Here is a 15,000-nt window from a genome sequence, read left to right on the forward strand (position 1 = left end):
TCTTTACTTTTTTATATATATATATATTTTTTATGATTATTATTTTTTTGAAATGGTTTTAATAATGTATAAGCTCCAGATTATGCATTACGAAAGAAATTGCATAGTATGTGTTTAAGTATGACTAATCTGAAATTGATTATTTTCATTTCCAGAGTTTTTGGGAACAAATAAAGCACAAACTCCTAGTCCTCCTGAAAATATACAATGAAAACTCAAATCAACGGACCTCACCTGGCACCTCACTGAAGTCACTTGAACTGGCAGAGCAGTCCTTCAGCGTCCTTCAGTATCCTTCTCCTCTCGCTAAAGAAGTTAAGCTTCCTCACATATGGTGGATGTTCTTGAACTTCTCGAGGCTTTATGGTTATGATGTGAATGGGAAGAAATTAGCTGATAAGTCGGTGAGTTGACTATGTATTTTGGTGTAGGAGCTGTTGTCTCTAAAATTATTTGAGTAGTGAAGATGATTTCTAGATTCTTTTGGAAGGATGAGAGGGCATATTTATGAAGGTTTGCTCATGATGAAGTCATTATAGAAATACAGTGGTTTCCTTGAGTAATGTTTTCTGTAGCAATATCATGAAATATTTAAGTGAAGACAGAAAGGATGACTTTTACATATAAAATCCATGTGTCAATGCTCCCATTGCTTCTAGCCCAATTCTTTATTGCAGAGTGAAATCAAGAGTGAAACGAAACTGCTGCGAACACTGATAAAGTTATCCCTGGAAGGCCAACAACCAACCGAAGTTGAGCTGCGTTTCTTCACTCGGTGCTGTCTCAGTCTCGGCCAGCTCTGGGGAGGGGAAAGGAGTAGCGAATGGGGTGCGGCACTCTGGGACTACTTCTCTAAACACCTTGATTCGTCTTTCCTCTTGCCTGGTGCTGGGCTGGATGGACTAGCCTGTGTGAGGTGTGTTTGTATTCCTCCCTTTTTATGAAAGGAGTTTGCTTTTGCTATGGTATCTTACAATTCTGGTTTGCTGCTGAGAAAGGGCTATCTTTCCCATAAGTACTGCTGTCATATCCCAACTAAACTTATTCCAGTAAAATAGTCTACCAGACAGAGAGAATTGGTATCACTCACTTAACCCATTCACGCCGGGGCGGAATTTCGCCTACTCCCGATAACGCCGGGAAGATTTCAAGCGCGCAACCGTTCGTGCCGGGGTGTTTTCCCGATGCGCGCGGTCGCGCTGACGCTCGCAGAGCGTTTTTCACCCACCCTATCCTTATGGTTTGCGTGATTGCGTCTAAAGTGTAGTCATGTGTAGAAAGTAGTGCTATGTTCAGAGGATGTATATCAGTCGAAAAAGATGTTATAACACTGTTTTTTTAGTGTTATTCTATTGAACTTTTTCCATATTCTTTACTCCTATGTTGTAATACCAATGGGAAGTGGAAGCATTCTTCTAGTGAGGTAACAAACATAGTTTTTTTTTCAATTTTTTTTTTCTTCCTAAAAGAAAAGAAAGAGAATATGAACAACCATACATGTGCATACAAGTGAATGCAAGTAACAGCAATGTTTTTTCAAGTGTCATTTTCTTTTAGTGGGGCAACAAAAAGATGTTATATAATTTTTTTTTTTTTTTTTTTTTTTTTATTCCTCGGCCAATTACAATTGATTTTACGATAGTCTTTCGACTCAGATCATCATATTCAACAAATCAGAAACAGAAATCACCATGCCGTACTCAAGATTACGTATGTACCTTTGACGTCATTCATATTACGTTATATCCCATTTTCTACTATTTAGAAGGATAAACTAAAGTAGCTAAGACAAATCAAGTATGAAAATCGAATTGTACTAAGAATAATCTATCATTCTAATGCGGACGTTTCAGCACGTCGCTACTGGCCTCCCGGCGCGCGGGCCGAAAATGTAGCACGTGCCAGGACGTCACCCGGGTCCGGGGCTTTTTTCGACCACGTGTCAGCACGTCAACCGGCGCGAATGGGTTAAAATAGCAAGTTTTCAGAAGTAGAATCATTCTTTAATATTCCTTGGGCAACTAAATCTCTTTATCTGTTCTCAGTAAAACTGCAAGTGGATGGATAGAGCAGATAAAGTCATATGCCACAGACCCTACACATATGGGCAAGTCAGAGTCATCGTGGCAAATCTTCCTCCGTATTATTGGTGAGTATAAACACTTTGGCATGGTGTTTTGTTATACATGATTGCTCTTGTGTTGCAGGAAGCTTGTTCACACTTTAGAAAGGAATAGATGTGAACAAGACTATGGCAGAGGTTCAAGAGACGATTGTTATATATTAAATGTTTGTACTAAAAAGATGTGGTGAAGTGCTCTGATTATAGACATGGACATATTATTTTTAGGGGAACTTTTATGACACTGGATAATTATATATATATATATATATATATATATATATATATATATATATATATATATATATATATACATATATATATATATATATATATATATATATATATATATATATATATATATATATAAAAAGAGTCCAGTCAATTCATTGAATGTAAGGCATCCATTATATATGGGAACAAACATATTTTTCTATATAGACTTTACTGTGATATGCATATATGTATTTTTCAATTTATGCAAGAGATGATTTTCTCAGCAGAGAGTCATGTCCTTTTCAAGGTTTTATTCATCCAAAATTCTGTTTCAGTGTCGGTGGTAAAGACCAGCAACTTGGAATGGAGACAAATGAGAGGTAGAATCTATTCAAAGTTTCATGGACGTAAGATGTCAGAGCTCTCTCCCGTTGGTCTCCACAACGCCACGTCCCTCTTTTTGACTCTTGCAAGCACCACGGATATTGTTGATGTGGTAGGAAGAATTGGGAAAATATAGTCTATTATATATGCATGAGGACAAAAGAGAACTTACAAGAAAACTATACAGAAGTTTATTAGAGGGATGAGATGACAATTTCAAAATCAAAATGGATTTCAACTTCAGTTCTGAGATCCAGATGAAATGTAGTTTGATCACCTTTATATTAATTTTCTGTCATCATAGCCTTAACTCAGTTGGAGAGGAAGATAGTTGCACAGAGAAATTCATGGAAGTCAGATATTAGAGTCGTAAATAATACCATTGCTTTGGTGAATAATACTTTGAAGTCCAGGAAGATTTTTCTTTATTCTTTTGTCTTGTGAAATGGACTTCCAATATGTAGAAGAGACCAGTATATTCTGAAGATATTTAACTTCATGAATTTTTTTTTACATAAAGAGACTCTTTCTGTCTTTGTATCATCAGGTAGAGTATTTGATATTCTTTCATTTTTACTTTTTTCAGAGTAACAAGTTAAGTGAACTCTTATCACTGGCTCCAGCATCAAGTGTCAACAAATCGAAAATCGTCTGGCGTGGATTTCTGGCGACAATCTTATTACTGCTTAGTGCTGGCTGTGATATTTTGCCGGTTATAGGGAAACTTAAGCCAATCATTTCAGTTGTGTTGCATGAACTCGGCACTACCAGGGATGCGATGCAGAGAAGGCAAGTTAATTTCTTGATAGATTCTTTTGTTTTAGGTGTAGTGAAGGAGTATGATTGATGAATATTTGCTCTCACTCTGACATTATGCACCTAAAAGTAAGCAGGAAGAGAGGAGAGAGAGAAACCTTTCTTTTTCTTTTTCTTTTTCTTTTTCTTTTTCTTTTTCTTTTCTATAAAGGCAAAAATGCACCTGACAGTAGGTGGTTGCTGATGACAGGTTGACAGACAGATGTTTTTTGTCTTTTTTTTTACACATTATTGATGATAATGATTTAAGATGCAGTAATGTTATTCATGTTACCTTTAGCCTATCAACACCAACTTTTCAAGTGCACCTTTATCTCATTTACCCATTCACGCTGGGGCTTATATTTGCGTATTGCTGCTCCCGCTGGCTAAATAACAAGTGTGCGCAGTGACTAAGTGTGAGATCTCTCCTGGCATGATGCTGTGCTGTGATGCTATGAGCACTTTTCACCTGCCCGCTTCAATAGGCTGATAATTGTTTTTTGTATTTGTTTACATTATTTTCACAAGTGAATAAAAATGTGTCTATACAAATGGAAATCCCATGATTATGCACATATGTAATGATGTGAAAGATATGTTTTGAGGGAGAGATCATGAGGTTCTAGGACATAACCGGGGGAGCAAAATATTACATTGACATAACAGGATGTCAAACTGCGTGAATGAGTAATAAAGGTACAGACACCATTGATTCTTCAACTATTGTATCAGTATCTTTGTGAAATATTTTGCTTTGTATGTGATTAATGTGATTATACTACCTCCAGGGATTTAGGCCAGCTGATAGTCATTTATGCAGATGGTCTCCAAGAAGTGTTTGAACAGAGTCATGACCTAAGTCTGGCTCAACATTCTCTCATAAGTAAGTTCACCGATAGTGAATCTTGATGCTGGTTTTATGTTGTATATAATACAGTGCCTCTGTTGGCAATTTTAAGTTTCCCACGTCTTATTGGAGTAAGCATGCCTCAGATCCCTAGGCATGTTGAGTTCTTTGTCTAAATCTATTTATGCTGTCCTTTCAGGTGTGGGACTAGGTGCAGTCCTTCATCACTGCGGAGCTGTGGAGATGAAAGCTATTCTAAATGCCTTGGATGCTGCTCTCACAAAAGTTTTGGCAGTGTTATCAAAGCCTCAGTACCTGGCTGGTAATTAGTTTTTATATTGGTATAAAATGTGTTGTCATCCCTCAGAGATTGTATAGGAGGGGGTGGGATAATGTGAAATTTTTAGGTGATTATGCTATACAATTTTCATGATTCTTTAATGAAATTTGCTTGATAGGGCCTTTTGAGTCAAGTGATGATTGCACCCTCTTTGAACACTTGGGTTATCACATGCCATATCCATAATGTAGGTGTATTTTACTATGATAAATTTACTATTGGTTTCTTTAATTAAATAACACTTGTTAACAGAATGATTTCCTAACAGGTGGACTGGGGACTGATATTATTGAAGTCATCTGGAAGGAATTTGGAGTCTTTCTTAGAAATCATGCAACCACACTCACTCCACCAGCTGTTCTGGGCTCGGTGGCAGCCAAGCTGACTCTCTGCATGTCATATGACATTAACGCTGCTACTTCAGGGCTCAAAGAGGGTGCTTCTGGTCTTTTTTCTTACTTTGTCACAAATGAAGCTGTAAGCACAATGTAAGTAGAAGGTGTAAAGGTGAGATATGTCACCAGATCAAAATATAGATGAGAAATTGAATTACTGTATTTTTTCAAGTTTATGATGACGAAGATGAATTGATTAATGAATTAATTGATAAATCATATTTTTAGCCACATTCATGTGAGCTGTCTTGAGGCATGGCTTGTCTCTCAGGCTGGTATTGTCCAAGTTTCTTTCAGAATTTAGTTTTATTGCTGTCTTAACAAAAATTGGCAATGATAATTTAGGTTAAGAATTTATATTGCATGCATCTTTTCTCAAAAATTTATATATTTATTTAACTTCACAGTTGTAGTCTGCAGTATACCACAAGTCTCTTAGCAGAGCCAGGCAGCCTAACCCAGATAAGCAGAGTTAATGCAGGCTATGAAGGGCTTCTCGTATCAGGATGGTTAACAACCTTAATAACTATGGGTGACAGCGACGAAGTCATGTCACTCACACCACTCGTCATGACTTTGCCAGGTGTGGCATCAGTTATCAGCTGTTCTCCTCCTGCTTGTCCATTTGCTGCTGCCAAACTCTTAGTGAAGGGAGTCAGCAAAACGTTCAGTGAATCTCAGGTAAAGATTTTTACAATTTCCATAATGATAACTTTTATAAGGAGAACTCTTATGTATATAATAACTAATAAATATTATTTTTGTAACTAAAATATATGGAATAGTTTGTGATTCCTTTGTTAGATGATGGAGATAGTAAGGAGACTAGAACAATAGTAGTAGATAGGTCTAATTTGTTAGACTTTGGACTGATTGATTATTTATAAAGAAGAAATAACAAGACCTAATATAAATAACAACCTAGGAAAATAAGGAATCAATAGAGACAGCAAATGATGAGTGATATTATTTTTTATTAAAGATTTGTGATTGACCTCCCTTTCTTCCTCTTCCAGAAATTCATGGATAGGATGGCCTTCCGAGAGAGAGCACTTCAGTATTTTTCAGGCCTAGACAAACCCATTAGCGCTTTGCTCAAGAAAACTCCTTTGCCGAACCACGTGCGAGATGTGCTGGAATTGGTTGCAGATCTTTTCTTCTATGGACACTCGGTTATTTATATCAAGGTATGAATCTGGCCATGCATAACCTATTTGGATGAATGTTACAACCCTTATAGGAATTATAATTGCAATGGCAATTATCAGTTGTTAAATAGTTATTACTCATAGTACAATATAGAAACACAGTCATCCACTCTCTGCCAACTTCAAAAATGCTGTGACTATTATTGTCATATATGTCATGACACCCATCGTTATGCCATAAATTGTGCATCAATGTATGTCATGACACCTGTCCACAATGGGATAACAGTAATGACTAAATTCTGGTTTTTAATCTGGTGCTTCTTATGTAAGAGCAAGTAGACAGTATGATAGCTATGCCTATGATAAATCAAGAAATGGAAAAAGAAAGGCATAGTTTTCATTGTTTTTTTTTCTAATTTACCACCATATATAAATTTTGTGAAATTATATACTACAAATATTAAGTAAACAGATAACCCTACTGTTGATAAAAAAAATTCTGCAGTATTAAGTTCTAATCTGTATATCAGTCCTATTATAAACCTTACTTTCTTCTCTCAAAATCTTAGCATTCTTTTTTTTCTGTGATTTTTTTTTAGCTAATTAGTATATAAAGATGTTTGTTATCAGTTAAAGAGAATTAAAACATGTATCCCTAGCCATAAACTATTATATTAAGCCTTGAATTTTTTAAATGAACTTTTTGCATTTCACTTTGCCCCAAAATTTCCAAGGTCTTTCTTATACTTTTTCAGCTCTGATTACATATGAGTAAAATTCTAAATTCTGGTGTTGATGACTTCATTATGAAAAGATTGTATAATAAATTTTGTATATATTTATTTTTTTTTCCAAGCTTATTTAATGACTATTCTATTTTATTTTTTCCAGTCGAGACCCACGTGTCCATTGCCTGTCCTTGTTAGTTCTGTCCTGTTGCCAACTACAGTCTATAGCTGTGAGAAACCACTCAATGCAACGCTATCTACAGCATTGGCCGGCACTATACCTAAGGTAACATTTTTAGCATCTAGTTTCACTATAATATCTAAGACCAGTAAGATAGTTGTATGTGTCCTTAAATGTTTTGATTAATGTCTGAATTTCCTCCTATTTCATTTCAAATATTACAAAAGAAGCAATTAGGTTTCCATTATAATTGACTGATTGGATGCCCTTCCCAACATCAACCATCAACCAACTTGAGATGTGAATGCATAACCGTAACTGCGGATGGCAAGTGTGAAATCGTTTCTGAAGGGAAATATCTTTCATCTCTTTCAGATGGTGTGTGGGCTAGGATCTTTAGGCTTAGCTCAAGACCCTTACCTAGTGCGTTGTGTGAGGGATGTTTTCAATCACTACATGTATAGGTTTCCTGTAAAAACCACAAAAAATTATACAACAGTCACACACCCCTTCATTGTAAGTATTTGGCCTTCATTTATTTATTTTTATGTATGTATCCAGCACAGCAGTAGAGGATATGTCATTAAAGTAAAGTTTTTAAAAATTAGTTTCTTTATTTCTTGTTCTTTTTATTATTAGAATATGTTTAGTCACACAATTATTACTGTATTTGTTTTGATTGCTATGGTCTATGTAAATGAAAACTGATGACCTTTAGTTGTTGAACTAAATGGCTTTTGATAATCCTTGGTAATATTTAGAACCTAATATACAAATGGAGCCTTATTCCTCAGGTTTGTCTCCATGACGCTGATGTAAAAGAAGAAGTCATCCAAGAATTACGTCAGATATTTCTGGAAGTGGTGCGAGACAGTTACTTTGGGAAACGAGGCATCAGCAATCTTCATTTGCAGGTGGTATGTATTACAGAGGGATATACTGACTATAATAATTTTGGTATTGTAAAGTTTTTGAACACTGTAGCATTTGATGTACTGAATTTTATTGTGATAGTAAAGAGCTCAACAGCATCAATATAAATTTATCCCTGGGATATTAGCAGAAGGGAGAGTATTGAGTACAAATTTGACCTTCTTTTCAGGTCATATCTTTAGTGCTAGAATTAATGTCTAGGAGTGCTGGGGAGTGGCAGGAGAATGTGTGCTCCTACCTCTTCTTGCCTCTCCTGGAGCTCCTCCTCAATCTAGAAGATCAAACCACCAAGAGAATTGCAACAGACCTTCTCCAGAAGCTGTTGCAGGAAGCTCAGGAACAGCACATTCCCTCACGGTATGTGTTCCCCAGGTTTCCATTATCTAATATACTGAAGTTATTTATTTATCTCATTTTTTTCCTTTGTGCTCTTTCACTTGATTAAAGCCCTGAAATCTCTCTTTTCACCCATTTTACCAAATTCAAATTCCATATTGATGAAATAAAATGAAATGACCACAGTGAAAAGTGAACTGCCAGATTTATTTTTCCTAAATGGTGGGTAGTCACTCAGGGTTGTCCTGACAGGAACTTCTGCAATGTAATCAAATTAAGTAGTCCTCTCATTGCGGATGTATTTCATAAAATTTACTTTCTCACATTACTCCATGTTCTCTTTCCCATCCAGGAATGAACTTGTGAAGAGCATCAGACTGTTGGTTTTCCAACACGTTTCGTGGTCGTCTAGCAGGCTGTTTCGTGTGTTGGGTGTATTGGGAGTTCTACACAGACCACTCTTGGTGGATTCATTGCCTCACATTGCAAGAGCAGTCACAACTACAGAAGAAAAACGAGGAACTGGACTAGATCACACGCTTAGGTTTGTTGGCAGTATTCTGTTTCATTTGTACTATTCTGAGTTCATATTTTTGGATACATGCATTGTATATTATTTGTTGATGGCATCTCCACTTAGATTTAACAAACAAAATTAGAATTCAGAGTGAAAACCTTTATTAGTTTGAGCAATAGTATCTCTTAGTTTAATGCATGGTGAATAATAAAGTTAAAAGAGAGGAGAAAAGAGGAGAAAAAGGTGCGGAATGGACCACGGATAAACTTTTAAAATGCTTTGGAAACAACTAGACTTTACTTTGTCTAATGTCTTTTTTTTTTTTTTTTTTTTTTGAAGTGAATGCTTTTATAAAATTGGATGCATAATTGACATTTTAATACTTATATCACTTCCTAGTTATATTATTATGGAAATGACATACATTTTGTATTATGAAAATAATGTCCATATTTATTTTCAGATCATAACACCAGTATTTCAAAAGTTTTTTTTTTCTCTTTACAGGCAGGGTTATCAGTCTTTACTTAGCAGCTTGGGAGTGAATGAAGGAGATGTACACAGTAGTTCATAGTGTTGAATATTCTTATGTTGCAATAAATTGATTTTTTTTCTTTTTTTTTCAATAAATTGATTTTTTTTTCTTGTAAGAGTACAAATTTAAGTTTCTTGAAGATGTAGTGAGATTAGCACAGAGAAATTAAGATGTATATTTTTTACAAGAAACAAAATATATAACTTATCATTTTTTATTTAAATATCATTATTATCCTTTCCTACAAAACTTTGTAGTACATCTAAATATCATCATATCTTTACTTTCTGACACTGACATGGTGCCCTCTCTATATAAATGTTAACACTCGTCTATTATTAAATAGCAACAAAAGAGATTTCATGTATTCCTGACGTACGAATTTAACTTTTGAATCACATGGGTCAGAAGCTTATAACAAAATACATTTACAACAGAACATGCAATAATTTTAAATACTGTGCGAGATACATTAAACGTAAAACATTTAAAATTCGTAGAAGTTACAAACAGAGAAAGAAATCACACATGATAGAGTCAAGATGGATGATCTGGAAGATGACACACAATCTGTCAATATAGGAACTTATAATCATCTGCAAATGAACTAAGATTATGCATTAGTTCTTGTGCTAATCATTCAGGAACACAGCTTGGACCTATGACACAACCCTGCTAACAGTGTGACATCTGAATATACTAAGAGTAAATGTTCAAAGTATGTAAACTAAAACTAAGGATTACATATATTATGATAATGCTCCCATTAGACAACAAAAGACATATTACTTAAAAAATAGCCCCTTTCAGCATTGCACTCTTAAGTTTATAAATGCATTACTTTCCTGTTCTATCCATACTTATGTCATGTACAAAACTCCATCAGATTTGTTGCATGTTTACCAATATACACATTTTTGAGATCCATATAATTAAAACAAGTCAGTAAATATTTGTATAATCAACATTTCCTACAACCATTTGAGCTTAATGGATTTTCATTTACTTATACTTTCAAACTTTTAAGACTCTTCATAATAAAATTGAGATTACCTTTTCTTACATAGTTACCTAAAAGAAAATTACCAAAGAAAGATACACTGGAAGAAACACTAGAATTAAAGGTATTAAATTATTATTCATTTTGATGGCAAGCTGTATCTCAGCCACCTATCAACGAAGTACCTCCGCTTTGCAAATTCTAGTCCCTTTACAAGTGGAATGTTGCTGGTTGTATTTCATTCATAAAAGGGAAAATATTTTGATTTTCTAGATCTTTACCAATCTGAATAAAAGTGAATCTATAAGTTTCACTGTCTTCAGTGTAATGTCGCCAGGCTTCATCCAGTAAACCTATGTTTTATCACGTATATGAAATCTAGCTATTAAATGCTTAGTGATTTATCCCCCACTTTCTGTATAAGAGGGACTTCTCTAGTTTATCTAAAATCCATTTTGTAGTAGGAAGATGCTGCTGGTCTTCATGATTATCTGTTGACGAACAGACAGAATACTGATGTACAACTGCTGTCGCTACAGACACATGCTGACTCTTGGGTGTCTCACTTACTCTACCCAGCAGGGAAGCTGTTACCAGGTGTGGACGAAGAACTGCTACACCCACCTCTTTAGTATATCCTACTTTATGGATTTGCTGTGATAAAAGCAAAGTGCCCCTTTTAAGGTGATCTTGATCAAGGCAAACTGCCTGGCTGGACAAATGGAACTCGGCAACTTCTCTTGAACGCCTGTTGTTGCCCACAAGTAGTGTTAAGGTTTCTTGCAGTGTGGATTTGTGGTTCAGTATAAGATACTGATCCAAGTCCAGAATCAGGACATTCTCATGTGTGTCACGATGACGGTAGAGACAATCTATTTCAATTATCTTTTTGACAACTGGTTTTTCAAGTTTGAAACTCTGGGAAGAGCTAAAAAGCTTTTCCTCAAATTCAATACCAATCTCATCACTGTATTTGTCTAAGAGTTTTCTTGCTAGAGGTGTGAGAACTGGACCATAAATGGAAAATCTGTCAATGCCAATAATGTTATAAAAGGCTATAAACTCAATGATCTTCAAAGTTGTTACTGGACTCTCCACTGGAAGAATACAGACTGCAGATTTATTGATTACACTCTTTGAGCTCTCACTCTCATGTATGAAGAGGGGCTTTGAAACTTCGGAGTTACCTACTGTAAACTGAATCATGTATGGAGTTTTGCTCAGCATTAGCTTTTTGTTGTGGGCTGTACACAACAAATACAAGACCTGTATGTCCTCCTTATGCGTGCTGTGGCCATGCTCTCTCTCTGACACCGGTTCTATGCTGCAAGATCCTGGCACTGGCTCGCTCTCCGACTCAAACCACACTAAACACCCGAGATCCGATGGAGTAGCAGTGGTCTTGCGTACAGCTCCAACTGTTCGGATCTGTGGTTCGCCCAAGCCATTGGAGTCATCCCAGTAAGATGAATAAACCTCAAGATCAAAGGTGACTTGGACCCAATCAGCAGGTGGTGTTGCAATCTTGTGGTGAGTATTGTAGCCACATTGAGGTCTTGCCCCTTCTAATTTGGAGGGCGGTTCGCCAAAGGTGTCAAGGTATTCGAGGGTGTATCTCAGCCTTTCGTATTCATGCTTATAGAACAGGAAGGCAACGAGACACACAATTGAAACAATGGTAAGTGCAAGCTGCTGGTACTTCCGCATACTGCCATCAACTTGTCTTTGACTGAGTGGATCATGTAGGTGAACAGTGTGACGTAATTTCGCTTTTTCACTGAAATTCGACATCCATCTGAAAAGGAAGAATAACACCGATCATAATAGGAAAACTTATACATAGCTTGTATACACTAACAAGAACAGGAATTGAGAATATAATGCATTAATAGCATAATAAAAATAAGAGTACAACTCATACATTCATTTGAAGAGAGATAATAATATAAACAACTTTATATCACATTTCCAAGAAATTATCACTTTCAATTACTGGCCTACTGAAAATAATGTTTCGGGCTTGTTTAGAAAAACAGAAAATGTGAAGTGAACATTGTTTAGTGAAAGGAATGGTTTGAAGTTTCTCCATCAACTTCAGATTCAAAAACAGGCTAATCATGAAGATAAACAAGCAGATTTGATGAATCTACCAAGTAAAAGTGAATAATTTATTATCAAAACAACACAAAAGAATATATAAGACATTAACCATTCAGAGAGTTTTTTTTAAGCTTATTTACACTGAAGGCCGTGATACAGGAAACATCTTCAGTGGTAAGCCAACCCAGTGTCTTCATGGGTTATGAGTCAGGGAGACCACACAAATGAACATCTTGAAGATTTATAACAAACAATTTTGGTGACAATATAAACCCTAAGAGTACAATATATGCTTTTTTATTAATACTATATTCCCAAAGTTTCATTTCTCAACTGGCAACTGTGACAGGGAATATGGCCCAAAAAAACAGAGTAGTGCATAAGCATTGATGGAGGGGAAAATTATGCCATATCTGTTTGAATAAATGAATAAGTCTTTTCTTACAGAACTCTTATACACTGGAATTTATTTAAAAACTTAACATCTTCACAATCAATGAGAGATAGAGAGAGAGAGAGAGAGAGAGAGAGAGAGAGAGAGAGAGAGAGAGAGAGAGAGAGAGAGAGAGAGAGAGAGAGAGAGAGAGAGAGAGAGAGAGAGAGAGAGAAAGAGAGAAAGAGAAAGAGAGAAAGAGAGAAAGAGAGAAAGAGAGAAAGAGAGAAAGAAAAAGAGAGAAAGAGAAAAAGAGAAAGAGAGGAAGAGAGAAAGAGAAAGAGAAAGAGAAAGAGAAAGAGAAAGAGAAAGAGAAAGAGAAAGAGAAAGAGAAAGAGAAAGAGAAAGAGAAAGAGAAAGAGAAAGAGAAAGAGAAAGAGACGGACAAAGACAGACTAAGATCCTATAACCAAACCCAATATTTATTGATAATTGATATCCACACTTTGTTGATACAATAACAGATGCCCTGATCTTTCAGGCATTCCATACTGTAGCTACACTGCAGACCTCTGATGTTACTAAAAAAAATGCAATGGTTTTGGAAAAATGCAAATGGAGAACAATATGTCGTCAGTTCACTACTGAGCCATGTTTGTATTGAAATAAGTTGAAATTTTTCCTCAATAACAAGGTATGACTGGGTACATTTTCTCATCTTCTCCACCCTGCCCTCGAGTACCAAGTTTCAGGCTTTGACGATAGAATAGAATAGACAAGATAATACCTGAACGTTTTAACAGAGAGATGAGTAAAGTGATAAGCAAATGGATTAGCAGCATTTATACCCCTAACCCCAGGGAGTGTATTCATATATGCACTCTATGCTATTCATATTTTATTTATTTTTTATTTTTTAACAGATGGCTCCACAAATGCTTAGTCACCAAGGATTCAATTAGTAGACCTATCTGACTAATCCATTTATTCTTTAGGGAAAGAGAAACATCCACTATTATTGTTAACATCATAATAACTATTAATAGTCAACAACAATAATAATAACAATTATAATAATACTAATAGAAATAACTCTTTTCTGAAATTTCATGGAATGGAGTAAACAGGTGAAGTCAGGTAGGCCTACGAAATAACTCCTTTTTGATAGTAATAATTTAAGACACACAAGGGCCAAGTGCAAAATAACACATCAGTAGGTTCTTCTTATACCCACAAACTACAGAATCGTAAAAAAATGAACTCTACCTGAGATTTGAAAAAAAAAAAAAAATTGTTCTATGGCTGTGACAAATATTGCGAATCGGCACTAGATACAAACACAAAAATCCTACAGATTCTCCTTATTCTCCTTATCTCCTAAACCAAAAGACTTGTCAACTCATTAACTATAATTGTAAAGTACTATACGCTATCTAGGAGAAAATAAGGACTATTGAAAGCTCACCTCTTGCTTCACTACAGACGTGGATGTCAGGCCTTCAACTTGTAAACATTGCATCCGAACGCTAGGGTGAGTCTGCGCTTTATTTGCATCGTTTTGTGTATTTGATTTGAAATTTGAATAAATGATAGAGAAAATGGTTGTTTACTTTGTACATATCTGTGGAAGAAATTAGGTAGTATCTATTGCAAAAGCTTTGTTTACGTTACACGTATGCACTAATAAATCCATCCTTCGAAGACAACCCCACACATCCGAACAATTCAAACAAACGAAATTCCCATTGAAAAAAAAATAATGAATAAAACAAACCGAATAAAATCAAAGCCAAAAACAAATAATATTCCCCACAACACACACCAAAAAAAGCAAAAACAACCCCCTAAACCTCGCCAAAGGGATTCCCCAAAGCCTAAATAAATAACAACAAGTCGAAGTGAAGAAAATTCTTGGCGAGGAAATTCACCCCAGTTCCTCGTCTCTCTTCCTATTCTCCGTTATTCTCTCTCTCTCCCTCTCCCTCCCTTTCGCCATGGGTTGCCTACACACCAGAGGGAGCAAGGAAGGGAGTAAATACCAAGA

The 15,000-nt window shown here is 35.7% G+C and overlaps 3 protein-coding genes across 3 annotated transcripts in view; 2 read left to right on the top strand and 1 right to left on the bottom strand.

The window, feature by feature from the left end:
- LOC122254650 (protein MMS22-like) overlaps positions 1 to 9,700 on the top strand; it is a 13,015-nt gene extending 3,315 nt beyond the window's left edge. Inside the window, exons 7-22 of the mRNA XM_043018445.2 lie at positions 156 to 404; positions 678 to 916; positions 2,046 to 2,149; positions 2,674 to 2,834; positions 3,309 to 3,511; positions 4,309 to 4,403; positions 4,567 to 4,689; positions 4,976 to 5,195; positions 5,510 to 5,783; positions 6,119 to 6,289; positions 7,145 to 7,267; positions 7,538 to 7,678; positions 7,957 to 8,079; positions 8,265 to 8,452; positions 8,784 to 8,975; positions 9,456 to 9,700. Of these exons, the coding sequence (XP_042874379.2) occupies positions 156 to 404; positions 678 to 916; positions 2,046 to 2,149; positions 2,674 to 2,834; positions 3,309 to 3,511; positions 4,309 to 4,403; positions 4,567 to 4,689; positions 4,976 to 5,195; positions 5,510 to 5,783; positions 6,119 to 6,289; positions 7,145 to 7,267; positions 7,538 to 7,678; positions 7,957 to 8,079; positions 8,265 to 8,452; positions 8,784 to 8,975; positions 9,456 to 9,522 (2,673 nt within the window). The 3' untranslated portion in view covers positions 9,523 to 9,700. The remainder of the gene's footprint in view (positions 1 to 155; positions 405 to 677; positions 917 to 2,045; positions 2,150 to 2,673; positions 2,835 to 3,308; positions 3,512 to 4,308; positions 4,404 to 4,566; positions 4,690 to 4,975; positions 5,196 to 5,509; positions 5,784 to 6,118; positions 6,290 to 7,144; positions 7,268 to 7,537; positions 7,679 to 7,956; positions 8,080 to 8,264; positions 8,453 to 8,783; positions 8,976 to 9,455) is intronic.
- LOC122254651 (uncharacterized) lies at positions 9,682 to 14,548 on the bottom strand. The gene is made up of 2 exons (XM_043018447.2): positions 14,422 to 14,548; positions 9,682 to 12,278 (listed from the first exon to the last, which is right to left on the bottom strand). The coding sequence occupies exon 2, from the start codon at positions 12,272 to 12,274 to the stop codon at positions 10,877 to 10,879; it is 1,398 nt and encodes a 465-aa protein (XP_042874381.1). The 5' UTR covers positions 12,275 to 12,278; positions 14,422 to 14,548; the 3' UTR covers positions 9,682 to 10,876.
- A 284-nt stretch (positions 14,549 to 14,832) lies between these two features.
- Positions 14,833 to 15,000, top strand: part of LOC122254652 (protein XRP2) — a 9,963-nt gene continuing 9,795 nt past the window's right edge. Inside the window, exon 1 of the mRNA XM_043018448.2 lies at positions 14,833 to 15,000. This exon is cut by the window's right edge and continues 36 nt beyond it. Within this exon, the coding sequence (XP_042874382.2) occupies positions 14,951 to 15,000 (50 nt within the window). The 5' untranslated portion in view covers positions 14,833 to 14,950.

The sequence above is a fragment of the Penaeus japonicus genome, unplaced genomic scaffold (genome assembly GCF_977035675.1).
Source record: "Penaeus japonicus unplaced genomic scaffold, GWHDUDI00000001_assembly GWHDUDI00000006, whole genome shotgun sequence".
NCBI classification, from domain to species: domain Eukaryota; kingdom Metazoa; phylum Arthropoda; class Malacostraca; order Decapoda; family Penaeidae; genus Penaeus; species Penaeus japonicus.